This window comes from Castor canadensis, chromosome 2, assembly GCF_047511655.1.
Source record: "Castor canadensis chromosome 2, mCasCan1.hap1v2, whole genome shotgun sequence".
Classification (NCBI taxonomy): domain Eukaryota; kingdom Metazoa; phylum Chordata; class Mammalia; order Rodentia; family Castoridae; genus Castor; species Castor canadensis.
Genome location: NC_133387.1, coordinates 79,773,745 through 79,795,035, shown reverse-complemented (window position 1 = coordinate 79,795,035; position 21,291 = coordinate 79,773,745). Strand labels below are relative to the sequence as shown.

At 36.6% G+C, this 21,291-nt stretch overlaps 1 protein-coding gene across 7 annotated transcripts in view; it reads left to right on the top strand.

Annotated features, from left to right (window-relative positions):
* The first annotated feature begins 5,580 nt into the window (after positions 1–5,580).
* Positions 5,581–21,291, top strand: part of Tmem196 (transmembrane protein 196) — a 55,199-nt gene continuing 39,488 nt past the window's right edge. For 2 of the 7 annotated variants that reach the window (XM_020158878.2, XM_074065123.1), the window contains exon 1: positions 6,792–6,948. In XM_020158878.2, the coding sequence (XP_020014467.1) occupies positions 6,802–6,948 (147 nt within the window). In that variant the 5' untranslated portion in view covers positions 6,792–6,801. Of the gene's footprint in view, positions 5,983–6,703; positions 6,724–6,791; positions 6,967–21,291 lie in introns of those variants that run through there. The other 5 variants (XM_074065124.1, XM_074065122.1, XR_012445229.1 and 2 more) reach the window with 4 other exon arrangements.

The window sequence follows — 21,291 nt, the reverse complement described above, 5'->3', positions numbered from 1 at the left end:
AGTGTAATTGCTGGATCATATGGCAGGTCTATTTTTAGTTTTTTAAGGAGTCTCCATACTGTTTTCCATAGTGGTTGTACTAGCTTACATTCCCACCAGCAGTATGTGAGGGTTCCTTTTCTTCCTTCATCCTTGCCAACGTTTGTAGTCATTTGTGTTCTTGATGATAGCTGTTCTAACAGGAGTAAGGTGGAATCTTAATGTGGTTTTGATTTGCATTTCTTTAAGGCCAGGGATCATTTGCATGTCCTTTATGAGCACGTTTTCATGTGGTTTTTAATCCATTTGGACTTCTTCCTTTGAAAAGGCTCTGTTCAGATCATTTGCCACTGCCTAACTCATTTTATGAAACCAGTATTACATTCATCCCCAAAAAGGACAGGGACACTTCAAAAAAAAAAGAATTATAGGCCAATCTTCCTAAAGGATATTTTTAAACACAGTTTGTGGTAAAGATCTTGTCAGTAAATTTTCTCCCTTATTTTGGTATGAAAAATTCTGTTTCTCTTTTATCTTTTAGGATATTTTTGCTGGGTATATAATAATTTTAGATTAGAGGAGTTCATGTTTTTGTTTTTGGTTTGTTTTTAAATTTTATCACCTTAAAATGCCATTCAACTTGCTCTCTGGCTTGAAAAATGTTAGATGAGAAATGTGAAATTCTTGCCTTTGTTACTATCTACACAATGTGTCCCTTTTCCTCTCTCTGTTTTTAAGTTTTAATCCTTGTCACTGGATTCCAGCTATTTGATTGAGATGTGCCTTGGTATCTTACTTTTCTTTTGTTTTTTGGGGTTTTTTTGTTTTTGTTTTTGTTTTTGTTTTGCTATACTAGGGATTGAACTTAGGACCTTGCATTTGACAGGAAGGCACTCTATCACTTGAGCCATGGGCCAACTGAACTGACCTGCACTATGACACTCCTACTTATATTTCCCTTGTAGCTGGGAAAAACATATGCCTGATCTAACCTTGAACCAATACCCTCCTGCTCTCTACCTCCTGAGTCACCATGCCCAGCTAGGTGCAAACTTTTCTAATACTCTTGACAAGAGTACTGAAATAGCAAACAGATTTGTAGCTTTTTAAAACTGCTAAATGGGTTAAAACCAAGTTGTGGATTTTCTTTTTCTTTGTTGTACTACATTGGCCATTCAGTCAAGCACCTATAGTCAATATAAAAATTTAGTTTATAACAGATACTTTCATAGTAATTATGATGATGAAAACTAATCTTTTAAAGTTTAGGTGCTTTTTCCCATGTTTCTTACAGCACTATTCACAATAGCCAAGCTATTTAAACAGACAAAATGCCCCACTACCAATGAATGGTTTAAGAAAATGTGGAATTTATACACAATGGAATTTTATTCAGTCACAATGAAGAATGAAATTTTGTCATTTTCAGGTAAGTAGATGGAACTGTAGAACATCATCTTACATGAACTTAGCCAGACTCAGGCCAAAAATCACATGTTCTCCCGCATATGCAGATTACAGACCTAAAACAAATAGTATTGGTCACAGGTCACACTAAGAGGAGAGCATGCACGGGAGGGATAGAGCAAAGGGAAGGAAACCAAAAACTTGAATGTGGTTGATGTGCTCACTATGTAGGAACAATATATCTTAAATTCACAAAGGCCACTATGGAAAGGAGACTAGGAAGTACTGAAGAGGACTGGTAGAAATGAACCAATTTGTATTGGAATACATATATGCATGGAAACAACACGAGGAATCTCCCTGTATAGCTATCTTCATCTCAAACTAGCAAAAACACCATGTTTTTCTTATCTATTATGTTTTTTCTTCTGCAAAATTGGAGAACAGAAGGGTTGAACAGGTTTTGCCCAGAGGTGGGGTGGGAGGTTATGGGGTTGGGGGAGGATAGGGGCTGGGGGGTTGGGGGGTTGGAGGGTGGTGTTGTCACCAGGGGAGAGGGGAGGTAGTGCAAATAATATACACACATGTAAGTAAATGCAAAAAATGATACCTGTTGACACTGTTCCAGGAATTGAGGAAGGGGGGGATGAAAGAGAGCAGCAGAGGGGGTGAATTCAAGTATGATATATTTGATACATTGTAAGCACCTTTGTAAATACTCCAATGTACCCCCACCCAGCACAACAATAATAATACAAAGAAAAAGAAAATGAAAGAAGCCAGACACAAAGAGATTAAAAATAAATAAATAAATAAAATGTGGGTGCTTTTTAATAATAACCCTGTAGTAGTGACTGTGAAGATCATTTTGTCCATACACTTCATTAAATTAAGTCTGTTACTGTTATGTGAGGTAATTGACTTTAAAAAGGAAAGGTTTATTTTGTCTCATGGTTTTGGAGGTTCATGGCTGGTTGGACCCATTGTTTTCTGGCTTATGGTTAAGTAGTACATCATGGCCTTTAGTACATGACAGAGCAATCTGCTTACCTCATGGCAGCCAGTACGCAAAGGGTAAGAAGGAGAAAGAGATGGGGTCCACTAGCCCCTTCAAGGGCACCCTTCCCCCATGAACTAACTTCCTCCCACTAGGTCCCCCTTCTCAACAGCGCCACAGGCTGGGGACCAGCCTTCAATACCTGGGTCTTTGGGGGACACTATCTAAACCATAGCAAAAGGTATTTGACTCCAATTCCTGGATATTTGTTTATCCAGGTATTAAAATTTCTACAAATCTAATTTGGATAAAAAAGAACACAGAGAGCTCAGAACTCTTGAATACTTATTGGCAATATTTAGATCCTAAAAAAGAGAATTATAAAGAATTTTATTAGTTCAGGAGTTTTATAAGAATTATTTGAGACTATCCACAATTTCACTTGTGTCTTGTATAAGCCAGCAGATGGCAAGCTTGTGGTTGTTTTGCATTGTTCATATTAAAGATGTAGAAGTATTGAACCATGTCTCCATCGATCTCATGAATAACTTTTTAAAACATTTTTATTAGCAAGGGGTTTCATTGTGACATTTCCATATATGCTTAAAATATACCTTGGTTAAATTCGTCCAATCCATGATTTTCCTTCACTCCCCCTCATTCCCTTCTTAAAAGAATTTCAACAGGTTTCATTGTTCTATTTTCGTGCAAATATATAAAGTACATAGATCATAGTCACCCTCTTTCACCCTCTCCATTCACCCTCTGCCCTCCCACTAGTACCCACCTCCAAACAGGACCTATTTTACATTCCTGCCTTTCATGGTTTTTAGTGTATAGTCATTGTTAAAGGGGTTTCACCATGGTATTTCACACATGAATATAATTTACTTTAATACCTTAGCCTCCTCTATTACCCTTTATTTCCCTTCTCCCCCACATCCCCCCACCTCATGAGTAATACTTTTGATGTACCATGATATAAGAAAAATTAAATTCTTAAATTGTGGAACCACTGGAGTTTGAATAGCAATGTGCTTTATGTATTTTCTCTTGATTAATGATTTAATCCTATAATTCTTTCAAACAAAAAAATTTAAGGGATAATCATAATGACAATAATAATTTTGTCATTGTATCATTGCATGCAAAGCATACTTTGTGACCCAGAAAAGGTGATGTAAATTTCTTTTTTTAAAAAAATTCTGACATCATAGTCATGTTTTAAAACACAAAACATCAATTTTTTTCTATGATTAATATTATTTTTACTTACCCCTAAAACATTTTTGTTTAATTTTGATTCATCCATAGTTACTTATATGTAAAGGCAGATTTGACTTGTTCTATGTAAAATTTAATTTTCAAAATTTTTAGGTTCTATAAAAATGACCCAAAATTGTATGCACATATGAGTAAAAGAAATTTTAAAAAGTGCACACACACACACACACACACACACAAAAGATTCTGACATTGATAGTCATGTTTTAAAACACAAAACAGCAATTTTTTTCTATGACTAATATTATTTTTACTTACCCCTAAAATATTTTTGTTTTATTTTGATTCATCAGTAGTTTCTTATAAGTAAAGGCAGATTTAACTTGTTCTATGTAAAATTTAATTTTCAAAATTTTTTAATTTTACACCAATACCCCAGAATCAATCAATAATTGTTATAGTTAGCCTGTGATTAGGTTTTGAGATATTTAAGTAAGTTCACTTCCAGCCATCACATTTCTCAGAAATGAAAATTCAAACATTATTCATGATTTCATTTCTTTTTCTCCTTAAAACTCATGTATTGTTCTGTGTGCCCTACAAAAATTGAGTTGTGTTCCAATAAGTTTCTGTCCTTCCTACACAACCGCATTGATATACTTTGATAATTTCTACAATTGTTCCCTTCCAAAAGGGGCAGAATAAATTTGAATAAAAGAAAATCAGTGACTACATTCATACTAAATGTCAGGCAACATAGATATTTCATTATTTCTGTACATAAATTGGGTCATTTAGACGACTTCTACAATATTTAATTAAAAGAGCTATGCTCCATTTAAGCCATAAACTATTTGAGGGAGTCTAGCAATGGCCTACTTGATGGGGCACATTTGGAGAAGTGGAAAGGAAAGAGAATCCACTAATTGTCATCCAACATAATAATTAATAATGTCTGAGTTGTTCTTCAGATATTACAACAGCTGAAGACTCTTTAATATCTAATAATTTGTAATTCTTCTTCCCTTTTTTTTAATTTTTGAGGTAAAAAGAATCAAATTTAAAACTTGTAGCACAAATGTTATAAAGAAAAGAAATTATAGAAGGACAAGAAAGTAAAACAAGTCTTGTCCAGGGGTGGGTAACAGTGTGTGGGGGGGTAAATAGAAAGGGTAAAGGAGGATGAGTATGGTTGATATCTTTTGTATATGTGTATGAAAACTGAACAATGAAACCTGTTGAAATTGTTCTAAGAAGTGGGGAAGGAGGATGAGAGAGAATGATGAATAAGGTGAATGTAAATGTAACAATGAAACCACCTGCTCAACTAATACACACTAATTAAAATGTAAAAAGAAAAATTATAGTGTATATATATGAATTTAAAGTGTGCCCAAATCAAACTGTTTACAGTTGCAACTGGCACTTAGGCTGCAGAACTTAAGCTGCAGATCCCTCAGCTGTTGTGTTCTCAACACTGGGACCTTAAAAAAAGAAGCCTGTAGTCACACAGGCACCTGCTCTGCCTTGGTCTGCATGTATTCAGAGGTGAGAATGCTCCAGGCTTGTGCTGTTGTACCCTCATTCAATCTTCCTTTCCTCTGTTTTCCTTCTATCCATCTCTAACTGGAGAACCTGGCTGTTAAGGGAGATGGTCCACACCTCAAAACCTCTCCTAGCCACTCTCCTCTCCCAGATATCTTTGCTGGAACACCTTGAGATTTTCCATGAAGTAGAATCAAGGAAAGGAAAACAATTTAAGCATAGTAATTGCCAGACATCTAGATTTCCATATACATGAAAGACAACAGCACAAAAGTATCTAAGCCAAGCTGTAGCCCTTGACCGATGATTTGTACAAGGACAGACTGTCAGAAACAGTCATGCACTGAGTCAGACATTTTTTTTTTAAATCATGCCTGTTCCAGTGTGGTGCTTACCTGTATGTATCTCTTGAATTTGATAAGAATACAGGGTCCCAGCCACTCTGGGCAAACGTCTGGGCAAAGTAAGAATCTGAGGGCTGGAGAGGAGAGTGGCCACATCACCACAGAAGTGTGGCTTCAACCAACTGCTTCTTCCCCCTGGAATATGCAAGGTGACAGGTCGTGATGGCCGAGAGGATGCTCCTGATAAGCAGACCTGAGTCGAGCTCATGCAGACAGTGAGGGTCCTTCGGAGACCTACTGAAATGAAGAATCTGGCTTTTTTTTTAACCCCTGCGCGTGCTCCCTTTCTTGTCTTACCTCTCCCCCCACCCCGCGTGCACGTAGAAGAAAGTTTTGCACAGATCGAGTCCCTCGCTGACGTAGGCATCGCCTCCCCACCCGGCTGGATAGAAGCCCAGAAGGAAAGAGAGTGGGGGAGATGCGGAGGTAGGGGTCTCTTGGATTGCTGTGGTTGGGGACCCTGGGGCGGGGCGGATCAAGAGTATTGGTCCTAGACCCACAAATCCATCAAGCTTTTCCCTCCTCCGTCTACCTCCTAAATCCCAATGAGGTCATAGCAATGAGAGAGAATCAGATTAAAAGAGAGGGGGAGGAAGAGGACGACGACGAGGGAGAAAAAACCCAGACGGAAAGAGGCCATCAGACAAGGTCGCTTTTTCTGGCGACACAGCAACTGCGAGGAGCGTGGTGCTGAATATCATCCGCCCGCTCCGCCTGGGGACCGAGGGACTTCAGAAGCACTTTGCGTTACCACGAAAACAAAGGAGAGGAGGCAGGGGCAGAGACAGATTGAAGCTCGATACAGCCCCCCTGCTATCTCCGGGAAGCAGAGCGCCTCTCCTCCGCTGGTCGAGGAGAGAACCTCCCGGGTTCCCTGCGGAGGTCTGGGACGCGGCAGAACCTTGGACAGCGCCCCGCGAGTGCTGGCAGCTAGCTTCGCTGCTCCAGAAAGCCGGGCTTCTGATGCGCTGTGCCCTGGACTCCAACCGCCCAGCCCAGAAAGATCCGCCTACCATCCCGGTGTGAACGTGCCAAGGGGTGCAGCAGCTCTTTCGCCTCTGGCCAAGCCAGGGAAGAAGGTCTCCAGTTCTGGAAATTCAGTCCCTGTGGATAATGTTTCGCTGGTGAAGAAAGAAAAGTTTTGGGATCTGGTAGGGGGTGGAAGGGGTAAGGAGGATTGTGGAAGAAAGAAGGTGGATGGTTGGCTTTCCTCTCTGATCTGGAAGGAATGATGACCCAGGAAGGATGTGCACCAGCGGTCAGATTATTGGGAGCCTCTTGGTGCTCTCTGTGCTGGAGATAGGGCTGGGGGTGTCCAGCGTGGCCGTGGGGGCGGTCAGCTTCAGCCTGGCCCTCCGAGAGCACAAGCCGCAGCTCGGAGACTCGTCCCCGGTATGGAGCGGGGTGTGTGTACGTTGAGCCATTTCACTCTCTCTTTACCTCTTTACGGTGATGGTCAGTGTGCGTGCGTTAGTCACTCTCTCCCTGGGAAACTAAATCATAATTCTCCTCTGGCTTGCATGGAGGTTGGCAAGCTATGCTTTTTTGTATTGGCCTTTTATTTACTCTGGGCTTTTCCCCCTCTTACCTGGGCTTAAAAGCAAATTAAATGGTTTTGTTTAAACTTGAGGGGAGGAGATTCCATCTCCACTGGCTGATTCTGCAAAAGGCTGCCCAGTGTTAATGAGGGGTCACACCTACCAAGAAGGGAAGACTCACTTAGACTTTTGCTAGGAAAATGAAAATGAGTGTTACATTTTTTTTTTTTTTTTTTTTTTACTGGAACAAGCAAGGATAGTTATTCACATGTCTTTGGGCAACAGTGCCCAAGGCACAGCAAAGGCAACACCAATTGGACAAAAATGAAATTGTTGTGTGTGAAAGGACTAAGTGGGTGAATATCATCCCAGAAGGCACAGCTCTTAATTTCCCCTTGCTAGCTTCCTGATTCTTCATCTATAAAAACTCTTTTGTAAGTTTCAGGCAATAAGTAAAACAATGATTTTTTTTTTTTTAAGTAACAACTCTAATTGGAGAATAGCTCACTTTAAAGAGTACCTAACTGCTCAGGAAAAAATGTCATAATTTTCTTTGGGTCAGGTAGCAGACCCAACAAGCTTCATGTTTAGTTGTTTAGGACAAATCTCAAAAAGAGCATAAGAGATCTTTCCCTTCCATCAAGGATCAATAAAATAAGTACTGTTCCTATGGTGGCCCAGATTGTCAAAATAGTGCTCTCTCACTCTCTCTTGCTCTCCTCTCTCTCCCCTCAAGTTAAATAGCTTCTATGTCCTTCTGGGTCTGCAGCTTGCTTCTGTTTTTCTAGATAATTTATTAGTAGGCTGTTCTGTCACCACTAGATAATCCATAGTCTACTTAGCAATCTTGGTTTCATTACCTCAGCTGTAAGTCACTAAGCAAAAGTGATCTTTTAGGAGTTCAAGAAAAATCATTCCAAAGTAAGTCATTTTTGAGAGATATTCTGGCATGCTCAACACTGATAAAATTGTGTTTTGCATAATTGATTTTTATGTTTTCTTTTTCTAGCTCAGATAAATGTTTTAAAATGCAGAACTTAAAAAGAAAAATAGTGCTCAATTCAAACAGTGAATTCCCCCAAGAATCCTTGCTCTGAATTCAATAAGTTACTATCAACTTCCAAATAAGCATCTTGTTCTTTATTATCTAATTTTTGTCAATGCATATATTGAATTTGAGTCTGAAAGGATACAAGGCAAATATTTAATCTGATAACTCTATATTTTATATATGGCTATAAAGATTTTGAGAGTTGTGGTTATTGTTATTATATAAGCAAAAATAAGACTTTACAACTTCTATTGGACAGCTGTCAAAGTGAGATGCCAACATGTAGAGAAAGGGGGAGAAAAATGTGATTTTTCTTGTGGCTTAAGAAAAAGAGTTATGCCCCTCCTTAAATTCAAGAAATGAAATAAATAAACATAAGCTGTCTCTAAATAACATTCAAGTATCCAGTTTATCTTCAAAAACTTAAAGACTGATTTGATTAGCTTGGTATCACATGAAAAATGATTAAATGATTTGTTTCTTCTCAAACCACATTAATATTATTTATCTAGATGAGTCAACATATGTACACATACAAAAATTAAAGTTTTGAATCAGCTCAAGGAAAAAAGTATATCATATTGATATACTCGTTATTACAAAAAAAATTCCTATTTTTAACTGGTTATTTACAGTGAGCAAAATTCATCTAGGTTCCTGGAAGAATAGTTTTGAATTTAATTTCTTACTCTAGTAAAATCAAACAACACACTTGACTGACTGAATGAGTTTGAAACTACAATGTCCAAACAGTTGCTCACTTTTACAAAGCCAGGATAAAAAAATCAAATTTGTGAAGAAATAAATATCCAGTTGGGATCAGTGTGTTTTTCAATGTATAGGCTAAGTAAATTATTAAAATTGATTTTGGTATGTCCTTTGTGATACTGTCTGAACTATCTTTTGATTCCTTTGCTGATATATTCATGTAATATTATTCATATTCATATGCATTGAGATCTTAGCATGTGAAAGGCATTTTGCTATTTACTACAGAGGCTATAAAAGATGATTCAGAGCACTGTCTTTGCTAGTATAGAAAACAAGATGGCACATCACTAATTTTCCGATCGAAATGTGTTAGAGTGTGGCCCTAGAGAGATCAGAGGCAAAAAAAAGAGAGAAAAGTTGGTATGGTCAATGAACTATCTATGATTTGGTTTTTACTCCTGATCTTGAGAGCTTATTGGACTGAGAATCAATGTATCATAGTGCTAATTCATCACAAGGGAAGATCTGAAGTCAGATTATCTGGTTGCAAATCACAGATTTATCTCTTCCTATCTGGGTGACTAACCAAAGTTTCCTCATCCATAAAATAGGGTGTTATAAGACACAAATTTGATAATGCTCTTATAATGATGATGGCATGTAGCAAGCACTAACTAAAGAGCACCTAGGACTAGATGCTGGAGTTTCAGTGGAGGGCATGAGAAGGAAGAGCCTTGTAGGTAGTATGGGTGAAGGCAAAGAAGTGGGATTGGGTGGGCTGTGTTTCAGGAGGAACAGGCTTTCTTGCTTTTCTAGGGCTTAGGTGTATGAGAGGCATATAAGAACAGAAAGAAGGATTGAGACCAGATCATAAGATGCTGTGTGCCAGTGTAAGGTAATAGATTTTGTAATATTTAATAATAATAATAACAATAATTTTTACTTCCCAAGGAATCTCTGTGATGATGCAGAGGGAATCTGGGAAGAAAAAAATTAATCTCTGAGGCAATTTATGAATTAAAAATCTTTATTATTTATGAATACCAAATGGGATCTTACAATAACTAACCTGTAAAAGTACACATAGTTTATAATCAGACCAAGTTTTTATTAGTGTCATGGAGCTTTTTTCAAAACAATATCATTATTACAAGATTTCTGAATTAAACTTAAAATTCGATGGAAGTAAAAGCTGCACTATAGAGGATTATTTTTATATAGAGAGACTCTGAAATCATAAGCTTTTTATCTAGGACAAATGTACTAAAGGTTTGAGGCAACTAGTTTGATTATTTAACCTCAAATATGCAAATACACCCTTTAAAAAGTGTATTAAAATGAGGTAGCATTGAGATAAAGGGTTTAAAATTAATAACATGGGTGATTATATAGATTATTTCCAGTAACTCTTTCATAATTGGGCAACACACTTCCTATGATCCAGTCTTAAATATGTGAACCATTAGAAAATTGTTTAACTATAATTTCATAAAGAAAAAAGATGTGTCTGTAGCATTTTTGTTTTTTCCTGATTTTTTTTAAATTGCTGTTATAGTCACTTATAGTGAAACCACGAAAATCAGAAAGCACAACTATTAGAAGGCAATGAATTAACCATTGAGTAAGCTGCTTTGGAAAGACACAAGTCATGTGAAATATAATCCATGTGTAAGATTTATTGAAAGGAACTTAATAGGCAGGGTTGTGTTTCCAAGTTGCTGCATGAAAATCACTCTTCACTGTCACCAGTGCATCATTTCCAATGGGAATGGACTAGATTCACTGAAATTCAGATTCAAGCATCCCTGAAAATCTTAGATTGGTGCTCTAGAAGGTTGGCAATTGAAAATCTAGAAATTCAGGTGGCGATGTTAAGAATGGAGTCTAATGCTGAGTTGTATTTATTACAGCATTCTCCATCTATACCTGATAAGCATCTGAAAGTTTAATTTCTAAAAAGAACTCTTCTAAGCCTACTTCTCCCACATGAAACCAAAGGCAGTCTTGAAATATTTTAGACTTTCCTTATCCAAACCATTTAATGTTTGAGTGATCTTAATGCTTCTTTTTCTGGAACATACTTAATATGTATATCATAACTTTATCTGCTTAATAAATCTAATGCTTTCCTTGGGGTGAAATTTATAGCATAATAACACACATACCTGTTCTGTAGACTCCCGATTCACCATGGCAACAATTCAGCCAATTTTAATACCTTGTTGAAATTTACCTCTATGCATTCTGATCCATGGCATAGCAGCACAAATGAGGTACTATATATAAATGATAGGTTATCCAAAGTACTAATTTAAATCTATTAAATTTATTTAATGAAAAACAAGCAAGGCGATAAAAATTTAAAACCTCAGTTACTTCAAATGTACATAATTTGAAGCTAAGAATGTTTCTGTCCAGATAATATGTCATTTTTCTCAAGGTCAAAATGCATAACATAAGGAATCCATGTTTTGAACCAAGAGAAGTAAATGATCCCTCTATCCTCAGGAAAAATTTCAAATGTACATTTACATACCATTTTAAAGTTAATTTTAATTATAAAATAATACATGAAGATATTTTTTAAATTGTATTTTGAAGAAAACTGAAGTCCTTTCCTTGCCACCTTATCAAAATTAGTCACCATTATCTAATGTCAGAGACATTTTTCCATGCATAAATATTTTTGCTTGGGGAATAGAGTCCAATTGCAACCAGGTTTCTGGATACAAATAAGGGCTATTCATGAATCTTGAAGAGTGCAGGTACAATCTCTTATATGCCTCATGTTGTCATTCTCAAATGCTACTGCTTATCTACCAGGGTTAGGCAATTTGATAAGTCATGCAAGGCAGTATAGTTATTATTTAAGGAATGGCATCATGTATTAAAAGAGGCATAAATATATGTCCATTTCTGATGCTAATTAGTAGTGGCATTATGGGAGAAAAATGTTAGCTTTATCATTATCTGATAAGTTTTTCTTAGTCTAAATTCTGTCCCTGTGTAAGTAGTATCTGTTGGAATTTCAATCCAACATTGGAATTATGATTCTTGTCCAAAGGGACAACTTATTTTGAAGTCTTTGTCCAGAAACGTTAGTGGATAGGTGATAATATTTCCATCAGTTACCCATGTGTTGACAGTTTGTTTGATAGAAACGATGTGATCAAAATTGAATTTCTTAATTTGGATGTTTTACCTAAAATATTTGAGGTGGCTCTTTGGGCTTAATTATTGGCAGTTCATCTGATGTGTACTTCCAATATAGCTAAGCAGTTTACATTTTTTGTACATTTTCTTAGTCCTCATATAACATTTAACTCTATTGGTAGATGGGAGGCATGCCCCATCCACTCAACCCTAAATATCTGTCTTCTACCTCAGTAGAAACTGCAATCAATTTTGGTGTGAGGACATGTGTACAAACTCGCCGCTACACACACACACACACACACACACACACACACACACGTTTAATGTCTGAATGGTGTTAGGTAAGAAACATCACTTATATATCTAATTTTATTTCACTACTGCATTAAAAATCACACACACACACACATTAAGTATCCCTTTTCTGAAGTACATGGGGCCAGAAATATTTCAGTTTTCAAGTTTTCTCGGATTTTGAAATAGTTGTATATACACAATGACCTATCTTGGACATGGCACCCAAGTCAAGACATGATATTTATGTTTCATATGAACCATATTCACATTATCTGAAGGTAATTTCATACACTATTTTAAGCGCACCTGCCTTTTAACTATAACCTATACCAAGAGGTCAGTCAGATGTGAAATTTTCCTCTTATTGTGTCATGTCAGCACTCAAAAAGCCTTAATGTTTGGAGCATCACAGATTCAAATTTCCAGATTATGCATGCTCATCTTAGGGGTGGTTTGTACATATACAAACATACATTTTCCTTTTTAATTCAAATGTCATTTCTATGCCTAAATAACTAGGCTCAAGGTTAGTCAAAATATTTGGCTTTTTTGTTTGACAAACAGTGAAATTGCCTGGTGACAACTCTACAGTTACATGTTTCAACATGCCAGATAGATGACACCCAGATAATTAAGTAACAGTATGTGGAGACTTTCATTGAACATATTTTCTGGAAAAGAAAGAAAGAGAGAGAAGAGGAAACATGCAACTAGTTTCCTCTGTGATGTACAAAATTGTGCAGTCCTCATAATTATGGATCTAATCTATGCATACTTGATTCAAATTGAATGATAATCAGATTGGTTTCAGACAGTATAAGTGTGGTAGTGGATAAGTTATGCTTGTCCACTGAGTCACAGTCTCCTTATCTGAGAAGGGGTGAACCCTAGTATCTATTTGTGGAGTTGTGGTGAATCTCAGAAGGCAATACTTAAACTGTTGATACTGAGCCTGGAACAGAGCAGGTGCTCAGTGAATGCTAGTGGCTGCCTTCCCTCTGTTGCACTCCAGCTTCGGTGACTGCCTGAGTCCTAGAGTCTACTGGTGTTACTCTGACTCTTAGCATTTCCCCAACACCATTAATTAACCTTTGTTTGAATCATTCATTTCTGGTTCATGCGTGATATGGGTCTAGTTAGGTTTCAATATTTTTTGTTGTTGGTTTGGTACTGCTGGTATTTGGAATAGGGCCTCACACTTGATAAGCAAGCACTGTACACTTGAGCCACACACCCAGCCCTTTTTTCTTTCTTTCCTTTTTTCAGGTCAGGTCTCAGATTTTTGCCAGAGGCTAGCCTAGACTACAGAACTCCTACCTAAGGCTTCCCATATAGTTGGCACACACAACCATATTCAGCACATTGGTTGAGATGGAGTCTTGCTAACTTTGTCCAGGCTGCCCTCAAACCTCAATTCCCCCCATCCCCACCTCTCACCTAATTATCTTTTTCCTTTAATTTCGGTATGGATATTAGTACCTGCAAAAGTACAGCAAAATATCTACATTAGATAGGTCATGTAAATATTTAGCATAGAACTAAATGAAGAAACAACTTGCTATAAAAAATCTTTCCTTTTGCTTATTTTTGGGAGTAGGTGAGAGAAATCAAAACTATCATAAAGACATTCAGTAATAGAAACAAGTAGACAATTATATATACATTAGGCAAGTCTAACAGTGGGGATATGTTATCTGCTATTTGTGTTATTAAACAAAGTTCTCAAAAATATTTAGAACTATTTAAATACTTCTCAGGAAGTCAAAACAAGAGTACAAATTAGTATCCCTACTAAAGATACTTATTATTTTTGGACATTTGTGAGGATTTGCTTTTATTACCCAAGTGTAGCTTCAAGGAATGTTTATTGTATCTTGTATTACTTACAGATGCATCAAGTATATATGTAATATACACTTGTAAATCTCTTCTACTTATTTTATTTTATTTTTTTGGCAGTACTGGGGCTTGAACTCAAGGCCTTATACTTACTAGGTAGGCATTCTTCCATATGAGCCAAATATGTAAACCTCAACAATGACTATTACAACCTTAATTAGTGCCCATGATTTTTTGAGAAGCAATTCTAAGTTCCATTAGTAAGAGCTATTGTTAAATATTAGACAAAAATGTGTGATAAATGAAAAAAGAAAGTATTAATGATTAAGTGAATAAATTTGGGAGGTCGGTATCTTGCAGAAATATTAGATATAGGTTATTATTATTGTTAACTAATATCCAGAAACTAGTATATATGTTATTATTTCTAAATGTAATAACTTTGTTAAGTAGTATTTTATAAGTTCAAGAAAGGAAGGAACTTACCTAGAATTTAACCAGTGTAATTAAATCAGCTGAGACAGTACTAAAACCCAACAGCTTTATTTCAAAGGCTGTAGTGTTTGCATTGCATTGCTTGGAACTTTGGAAGTTTTCATGAAAAAGTGTTTCATTGAGACTTGGCCTCATTATTTGCTCTCCCACACCAGAATTTATGAGTCAGGTAGTATGGCATAAGGCCAGGTCCTGATCATTTTTTTAATCTATTTTTCAGAAGACATTGTGCAATCAGACAATAAGCACAACCCACATGTTAACAGAATTGTCTTAACATATAGGAAGTAAATTTTTCCTACCCTTAAAATTTAACCCTTAGTTTAAAGAATATAATTAGATTACTCATCTCAAGTGATTCTTAAATATTATGATACCAAGTCATAGAGGTGAAGATAAATCTAAACAAGGTTCAAAATAACAAATTACTGGGAGAGGTCAAAAATTACTTCCTCATGGAGGGGGAGCTTCATCTGGACTTCGGGATCAGGCAAGTTTCCAGCAAGCAGAGGAAACAAACTGTGTTCAGCAAAGCTATTAGCATGTGTAAAGGACACGAAAGGAACAATAAAATGGAGTGTTTGGGGACACTAAGGAGATCAGCCTTGTTAGAGCAGACACATGTTGATGTGAAGCTTTGAAAGGGCCCATAAGAGTGACAAGATTAGTCTGCAATTGATTCTCAGTAGGGCTGGAGCACCCTACTAGGTAGAGTTGGATGATCACAAGGTCAGGCAGTGCATTCAGGCATCACTGTTCAATCTTAAAGTGATCACCAGCCCTTGGTACCACCAGCCCTTGATACCACGATGTACATCCTGGATCATAAAAAGACTTGAGGCAAGTCTTGTGATTTGAGGGAAGTGGAAACATACATCACAAATCTAATCACATTTTTTAGCCTTTTTCCTGTTGATGGTGGATTAATAAGCTCCTAAATTCCTTGTGTTCAATTATTCTCACAGCTGCCTGGCATATAAAAGGAAACACTTGTACATTGAATTGAAAGTATCAGCATAACATAGAGGAAAGACAATCAGCTTGGGAACTATTAAAATCTGACTTCAAAGTATAGCTTTAGCATTTTCTAGTTGTTTAAACTTGAGTGGCTTACATTATCTCACCGAGCAATCAGCTAACTCATCTGCAAAATAGCAATGCTACTCATCTCAAACTTATCTTAAATTTGCAGGTAATTAGTCAGGCAAAATATTCAAGAAATATTTGATATTCACTAACAATATCTGACCCAAAACAGTGATTGCATTCCTTTGCCATTTTTTTTTGTCACATCCATATTCTCTGTGTGGTTTCTGTGTACTAAGGACATATTTTACCTTTATACATTTCTGAAGAGGACATTATTGTAAGACTATTCATGAAATTGACCTTGGACTTGATCAAGACTTTCTAACACTAGCTTATATATCCTCCCTTAGAAAGTGTGTTATCTTGCTAACTAATTTTGGATACTGGTAATGGTTGTGATTTAGGGTGCATTGACTCCAGGAACAATTATTTTAGGTGAATGCTGGGATACAGATGTATACTTTCTGTTTGTTCTACCAAATAGAGATATGAGTTTGAATTTTTTCGGGTTTTTTTGGCAGGTGGTTATAATTATTAGTTTTTCTTCCTCTCTTATCAATTTTTTCCTACATAAATTATTCTGAGAAGTTAAAAATCATGATAACTATATTAATATCATTGGCAGCTTATGTTTATAATATACTACATTGTCTAAGAATTTCAACTGCTTTCATTATACCATTTATCTCATCAAACAAATTACTTAATGGATGACACTCTAATAGATTTAGAATATAGTGACTTAAGATTGGAAAGTGAAATCAGTAGCAAGAGTAGGATAAAAATTTAAATCACAAAAAGAAAGGAACATGCAGGGCTGGGATGTAGCTCGGTGGTACAGCGCTTGCCTAGCATGCGTGAGGCCCTGGGTTCGATCCCAGCACCAAAAAAGAAAAGACAAAAAAAAAAAAAAAACCTCTCCCCAAGAAAGGAACATGTATGGGTATTGGCATGCACACCTTGTTGCAGGGTAGGGAGAAAGATAGAAATTCCTAGGAAGAAGGTAATACTTGTCAATGATATGTACTATTTGCTGCAGTTAGACTGCTAGCACCTGGATTAGGGGACAAAGTCATAATGTGACCCTTGTGAAGCTGTGGCTTATTTCCATCACTGAGGAGCTTTCAGAAAACTGCCACACATATTGGATGGACATTCATGTGTTGTGCTGGTGATTCTTGGGAAAAGCATTTCTATTCCCTAGCTTGGGTCACTAGCTATTTTCAACTCTGTAAGAGTAGGTCTCAAGTCAGAGACCTTTTTTATTTCCCCATCAATAAATCTATCATCTATATTTTCAACTCTGTTACAGTCTCCACCTGTATTAAGTTGTGATCATTTTATTTGAAATTTGATCTAATGTATTACAGTAACTAAATTAATTTCACTCATAGTTGGTGAAGGAGTCTTAAATGCAAAAATCATAAAAATTAGGACAACCTACATTTAATACTTAAGTTACATATGTAATTATATTTTTTAAGTTGTTATGAATTACAAAACACAGTGGTGTTATATAATATCTATAAAAAGGTTAAGCTACCTTAATGAATAACATGCTATTGACAGCATTATCTATACTTGATGTTCACTATTGAGCACTTTCTTCAGAAGAAATTGTTACATAAATTTAATTATAAAATGTGTTCACCTATTAGAATTGACTAAGGTAATACAAATTAAAAGCAAAATCAAAAGATAAACTTTTCTAATTTTGCTGCTATAAATATGAGATGAAAAAAATGATATGGGTTTTGTTTTGTTTTGTTGTAAGAACTAACATGAATGGTCACTGTGAGATTTATTTGAATAATTGACATTTTAAAATGTTGCAAATTTGAAGTCCTTCTCATGAAAACTTCTTAAGTTTATAATTTTCCTTGCTACTTTTGGACCAGAAACAGCGCTAAAATCAAAAGGGCTTATTTATTTGGCATGCTCAAAATACTCAATAGATTGGTTTAAAAAAAAGAAAAGAAAAACCATTGCAAAACAAAATTGGAACAGAACAGAGTACATTACGCATTACAAACAAGATGGCATTTCATGAATACTAAGGCAGAGATGTGAAGACCTGGCCTTCTGACAATCCAAGGTCATGTGTGCTCTGCACTAAAGGATTTGGGTGCTAGGCCAGTGGGAAGTTTCTGAGATTTTTTTGAACTTGAGTTTATTTAGAAGTGCTTGTCATGCCTATTAACTACATGCTATGTCTGATGATTTCTTCAGGAATTCATTATAGGGCTAATCTTTCATTCAGTTACTTTGTAGTGTCTGAAAAGTTTTCTCTCAGTTCCTGCTACACATCCTCATTTAACCATTATGAGGCTGTTGTTTCCATCTCTCCTTTTTATGTTTGCTGTAGTTACTTCTTATGGCACCTGGTCCTCTAAAGCACAAAGATGGTCTGGAAACTAATTGAGGCCAGCTTATCACATCAACAAATCTGTCACACATTGTATCCTCTTGCTATTTTGTTTTTTCAATGCAGTTAATATATTTATGAGAGGTCATGGCTCTACTAATAAAGATATAGATTTATCCTTTTCCAGTTGAACTGATTATGAAATTTTCTAAAGTAGAAGACACATGGTATATGAAACTGTCAGTGCATCATTCTGTGGTAGAAAAGAAGAAATTAGTTTAAGCTTTAGGGGGAAAAAAGAACACTGCATAATTAGCAAGGTTTTCCATGGACTAAGAAAAGAAAGGAGTATAAATAGGAAAGCAGAAAAGTGGCTTCTTTAAAAGATGAACACTGTTAAAAACGCAGTGGAATTGGGAGAGGGGAAAGCCAAGACCATGGAGGAGGTCTACAAATCTAACAAAGACCAAAAGCCCAAGGAAGTGAGGTGTGAGACAGCACAGCTCAGGGTCTGGGCCCCTGAGTGGTTAGGTTTACAGAGATGGGGCCAAGTTGAAGTTGATGACCTTGTGAGCCTACAGGCAGCAGCAGGTTGGGTTGACAATCCATGGAGGGAGCAGTGAGCAGAGCGTGGAAGGAGAACTCTGTCGAAGCCAGGAGGGGTGGCCTACTCTCCTCATTCTCACAATTCAGCTGCCCACTCCTCATGTCACCTTTCTATCAGAGTTAGCCAATAAACATTGATTCCAGAGCCTCCAGATCCTATGTTCTGAGTTAGGACCCAAGGATCTGGTGGTGAATTCAGTAAGTGTGATCTCTGAACTTCTGAAGCTTCATTTAAAAAGGAATATGGATAATGAGTAAATAGTAACAATGCATGACTTAAAATGATAGACTGTGCCACATTGAAGGGGGAGAGATATAGGTTTTTGGAGACAATGAAAGAATTTTATTAGCAATGGGGGAATCAAGAAAAGAATATTTAGGGAAGCAGTATTTCCTGAAGGATGATAAGGCAGTCCTCGACAAAGAGGGATAACAGCATTGTTGCAAACTGGGAAATAGACAAGATCACGAGACTCAAGATTCTGAGTTCAGTGTGTTTCAGAAACTGACTGAACACCAGAATAGTTGGGGTAGGGAGGAGGAGGAAGAAGGCACTGGGTGAAGCGGAGAGACAAACAGAGATAAAAATCACTTAAGTCTTTCTACACATGCTGCCAATCTGATTTCACCCTATTTTTAAAAATTATTTTCATTTTTAGAGACAAGATCTCTCTATGTTGCCCAGGCTGACCTCAAATTCACTGTGTAGATCAGGCTGGCCTTTAACTCTTAGTTCTCCTGTCTCAGTCTCACTAGTGCTGAGAATACAGGAGCACTAACTACCATACCTGGCCCGATTTCACCCCAGTTTTTAAGAGGAAACAAGAAAAGCCTTTAAGCAGGAAAGGTGCAAAATTTTATTTGCATTAAAAGAAGCTCATTCTTGGCTGCAATTTGGAAAACATACTGGAGTCAAACTAAGTAAGAAGCCACAAGTCTATGCAGGAGGCTAGGACATATGATACAATAGTTACTTAAGGTAGTAAAAAGAGGAGGCACACATAATTAAGATGTAGAGTGGCAAGACTTTGTGTTTGATCATATGCCATCATGGGAAGTATAAAGAATGATTCTTACATTTCAAGATTGAATTATAGAGAGAATGGAGTTTCCATTTATTCTTTAGAAAGGTAGATGAATTAAAAAAGAGGAAAAACTCGTGTGTGTGTGTGTGTGTGTGTGTGTGTGTTCAGAAAAGATCAAGAATTCTGTTAAGTGGGAGGTGTCTGTAAGAAGTAAAAATGGAGAGATCCTACACTGTTAGCTGGGTCTAGAGTTCAGAAGAAACAGTTGTGCTGGAAATCCAATATAGGGGTAAATGCAAGTTATCTAAAGCTGTATGACTGCTTGAAACAACCAAGACAAAGCCTTTCAATGCTATAATATTCACAGGCTTGAGAGAAAAGACACTGAGAAGTTGTGGCCAGAAAAATATGTTGAGGACCAAAACAGTGTAGTGTCAGAAAAGCCCAAAACAGAGGCCTTCTCTGTAAGATGAGAACTGCAATGTGGTGGTCATGGTTTACTTAGCAGAGGTATTTGAAGCAAAGCAATAGGAAGATAGACCAGTCTCAAGTATGCTGAAGGGAGAATGGGAAACAGGGTGTGGAAATATGGGAACAGAAATATGTAGAGAGAGAAAGTCTTTAAATAGGTAAACAGTCATTGGATTTAGTTTTCATCTTTGTTTACTATTTTAAAAAAAGAAAGCATGGTGAATATAAGTGCAAGCATAGCACATTTAAAGGCAAATGAAGACACAAGTCTTGGATGCCTTCTGCTTTTATGTTTTGTTTTTGTTTTTGTTTTTATCTAGTCTGAGATCTTAGCAGTCACTTGCTGGGGTTAAGGAAGGATAGGATTCTGATTTGAGGTACACAGAAAATGACATTTATTATTTTCTCTCCCTGATGGGTAGGAATTATAATTAAGTCATACAACATAAGCTGAATAGAGACTTAGAAATAATTTATTCTAAATTCACCATTTTACAGATAAGTAAGCTAAAGTCTATGAAATTAGCATTGTGGCTACTTTAGAATGCGAACAAGAGTCCTACTCACCTAATTCTTGGTCTAACACTGTTTACACAGTAGCCTCAATATAGTAAGTATCCTCAAATAAACTTGCACCCAAAAGGGAAATTCTAGCTACTGCCCCAAACTGGATGGAAATCATCCCAAATTGTTGGCACATCTGAATGATGATGGAAACATAATAAGATTTTTAACAGGGTCTTTCATCTGGCTGGAAGTTAAAAGAAATAGCTTTCTACAGAGATTTTGGCATGACCTCTACAGTGCTTTTCCAGACCAAGAAGAAAATGGAAGCTAATTTTTAGAAGGTAGCTAATATCTTCAAACCCACAAGAGCCATTGATCAATTTATATAAGTAAATGAATTGCTTTAAAAATGTTTTAAAAACAGATTCCAATGCTCATTTATCAAGCTATGAACATTTAAAGAAGTTGGACTGGGAATGCAAAAGTCCTGTAGCTCTGTAGCTATGAATATTTGCTGTCTATTTTCTTTCTACTTTTCTTTTTCTTTTCTTTTTTTTTTATTGTGGGTTCTGAACTCAGGGCCTT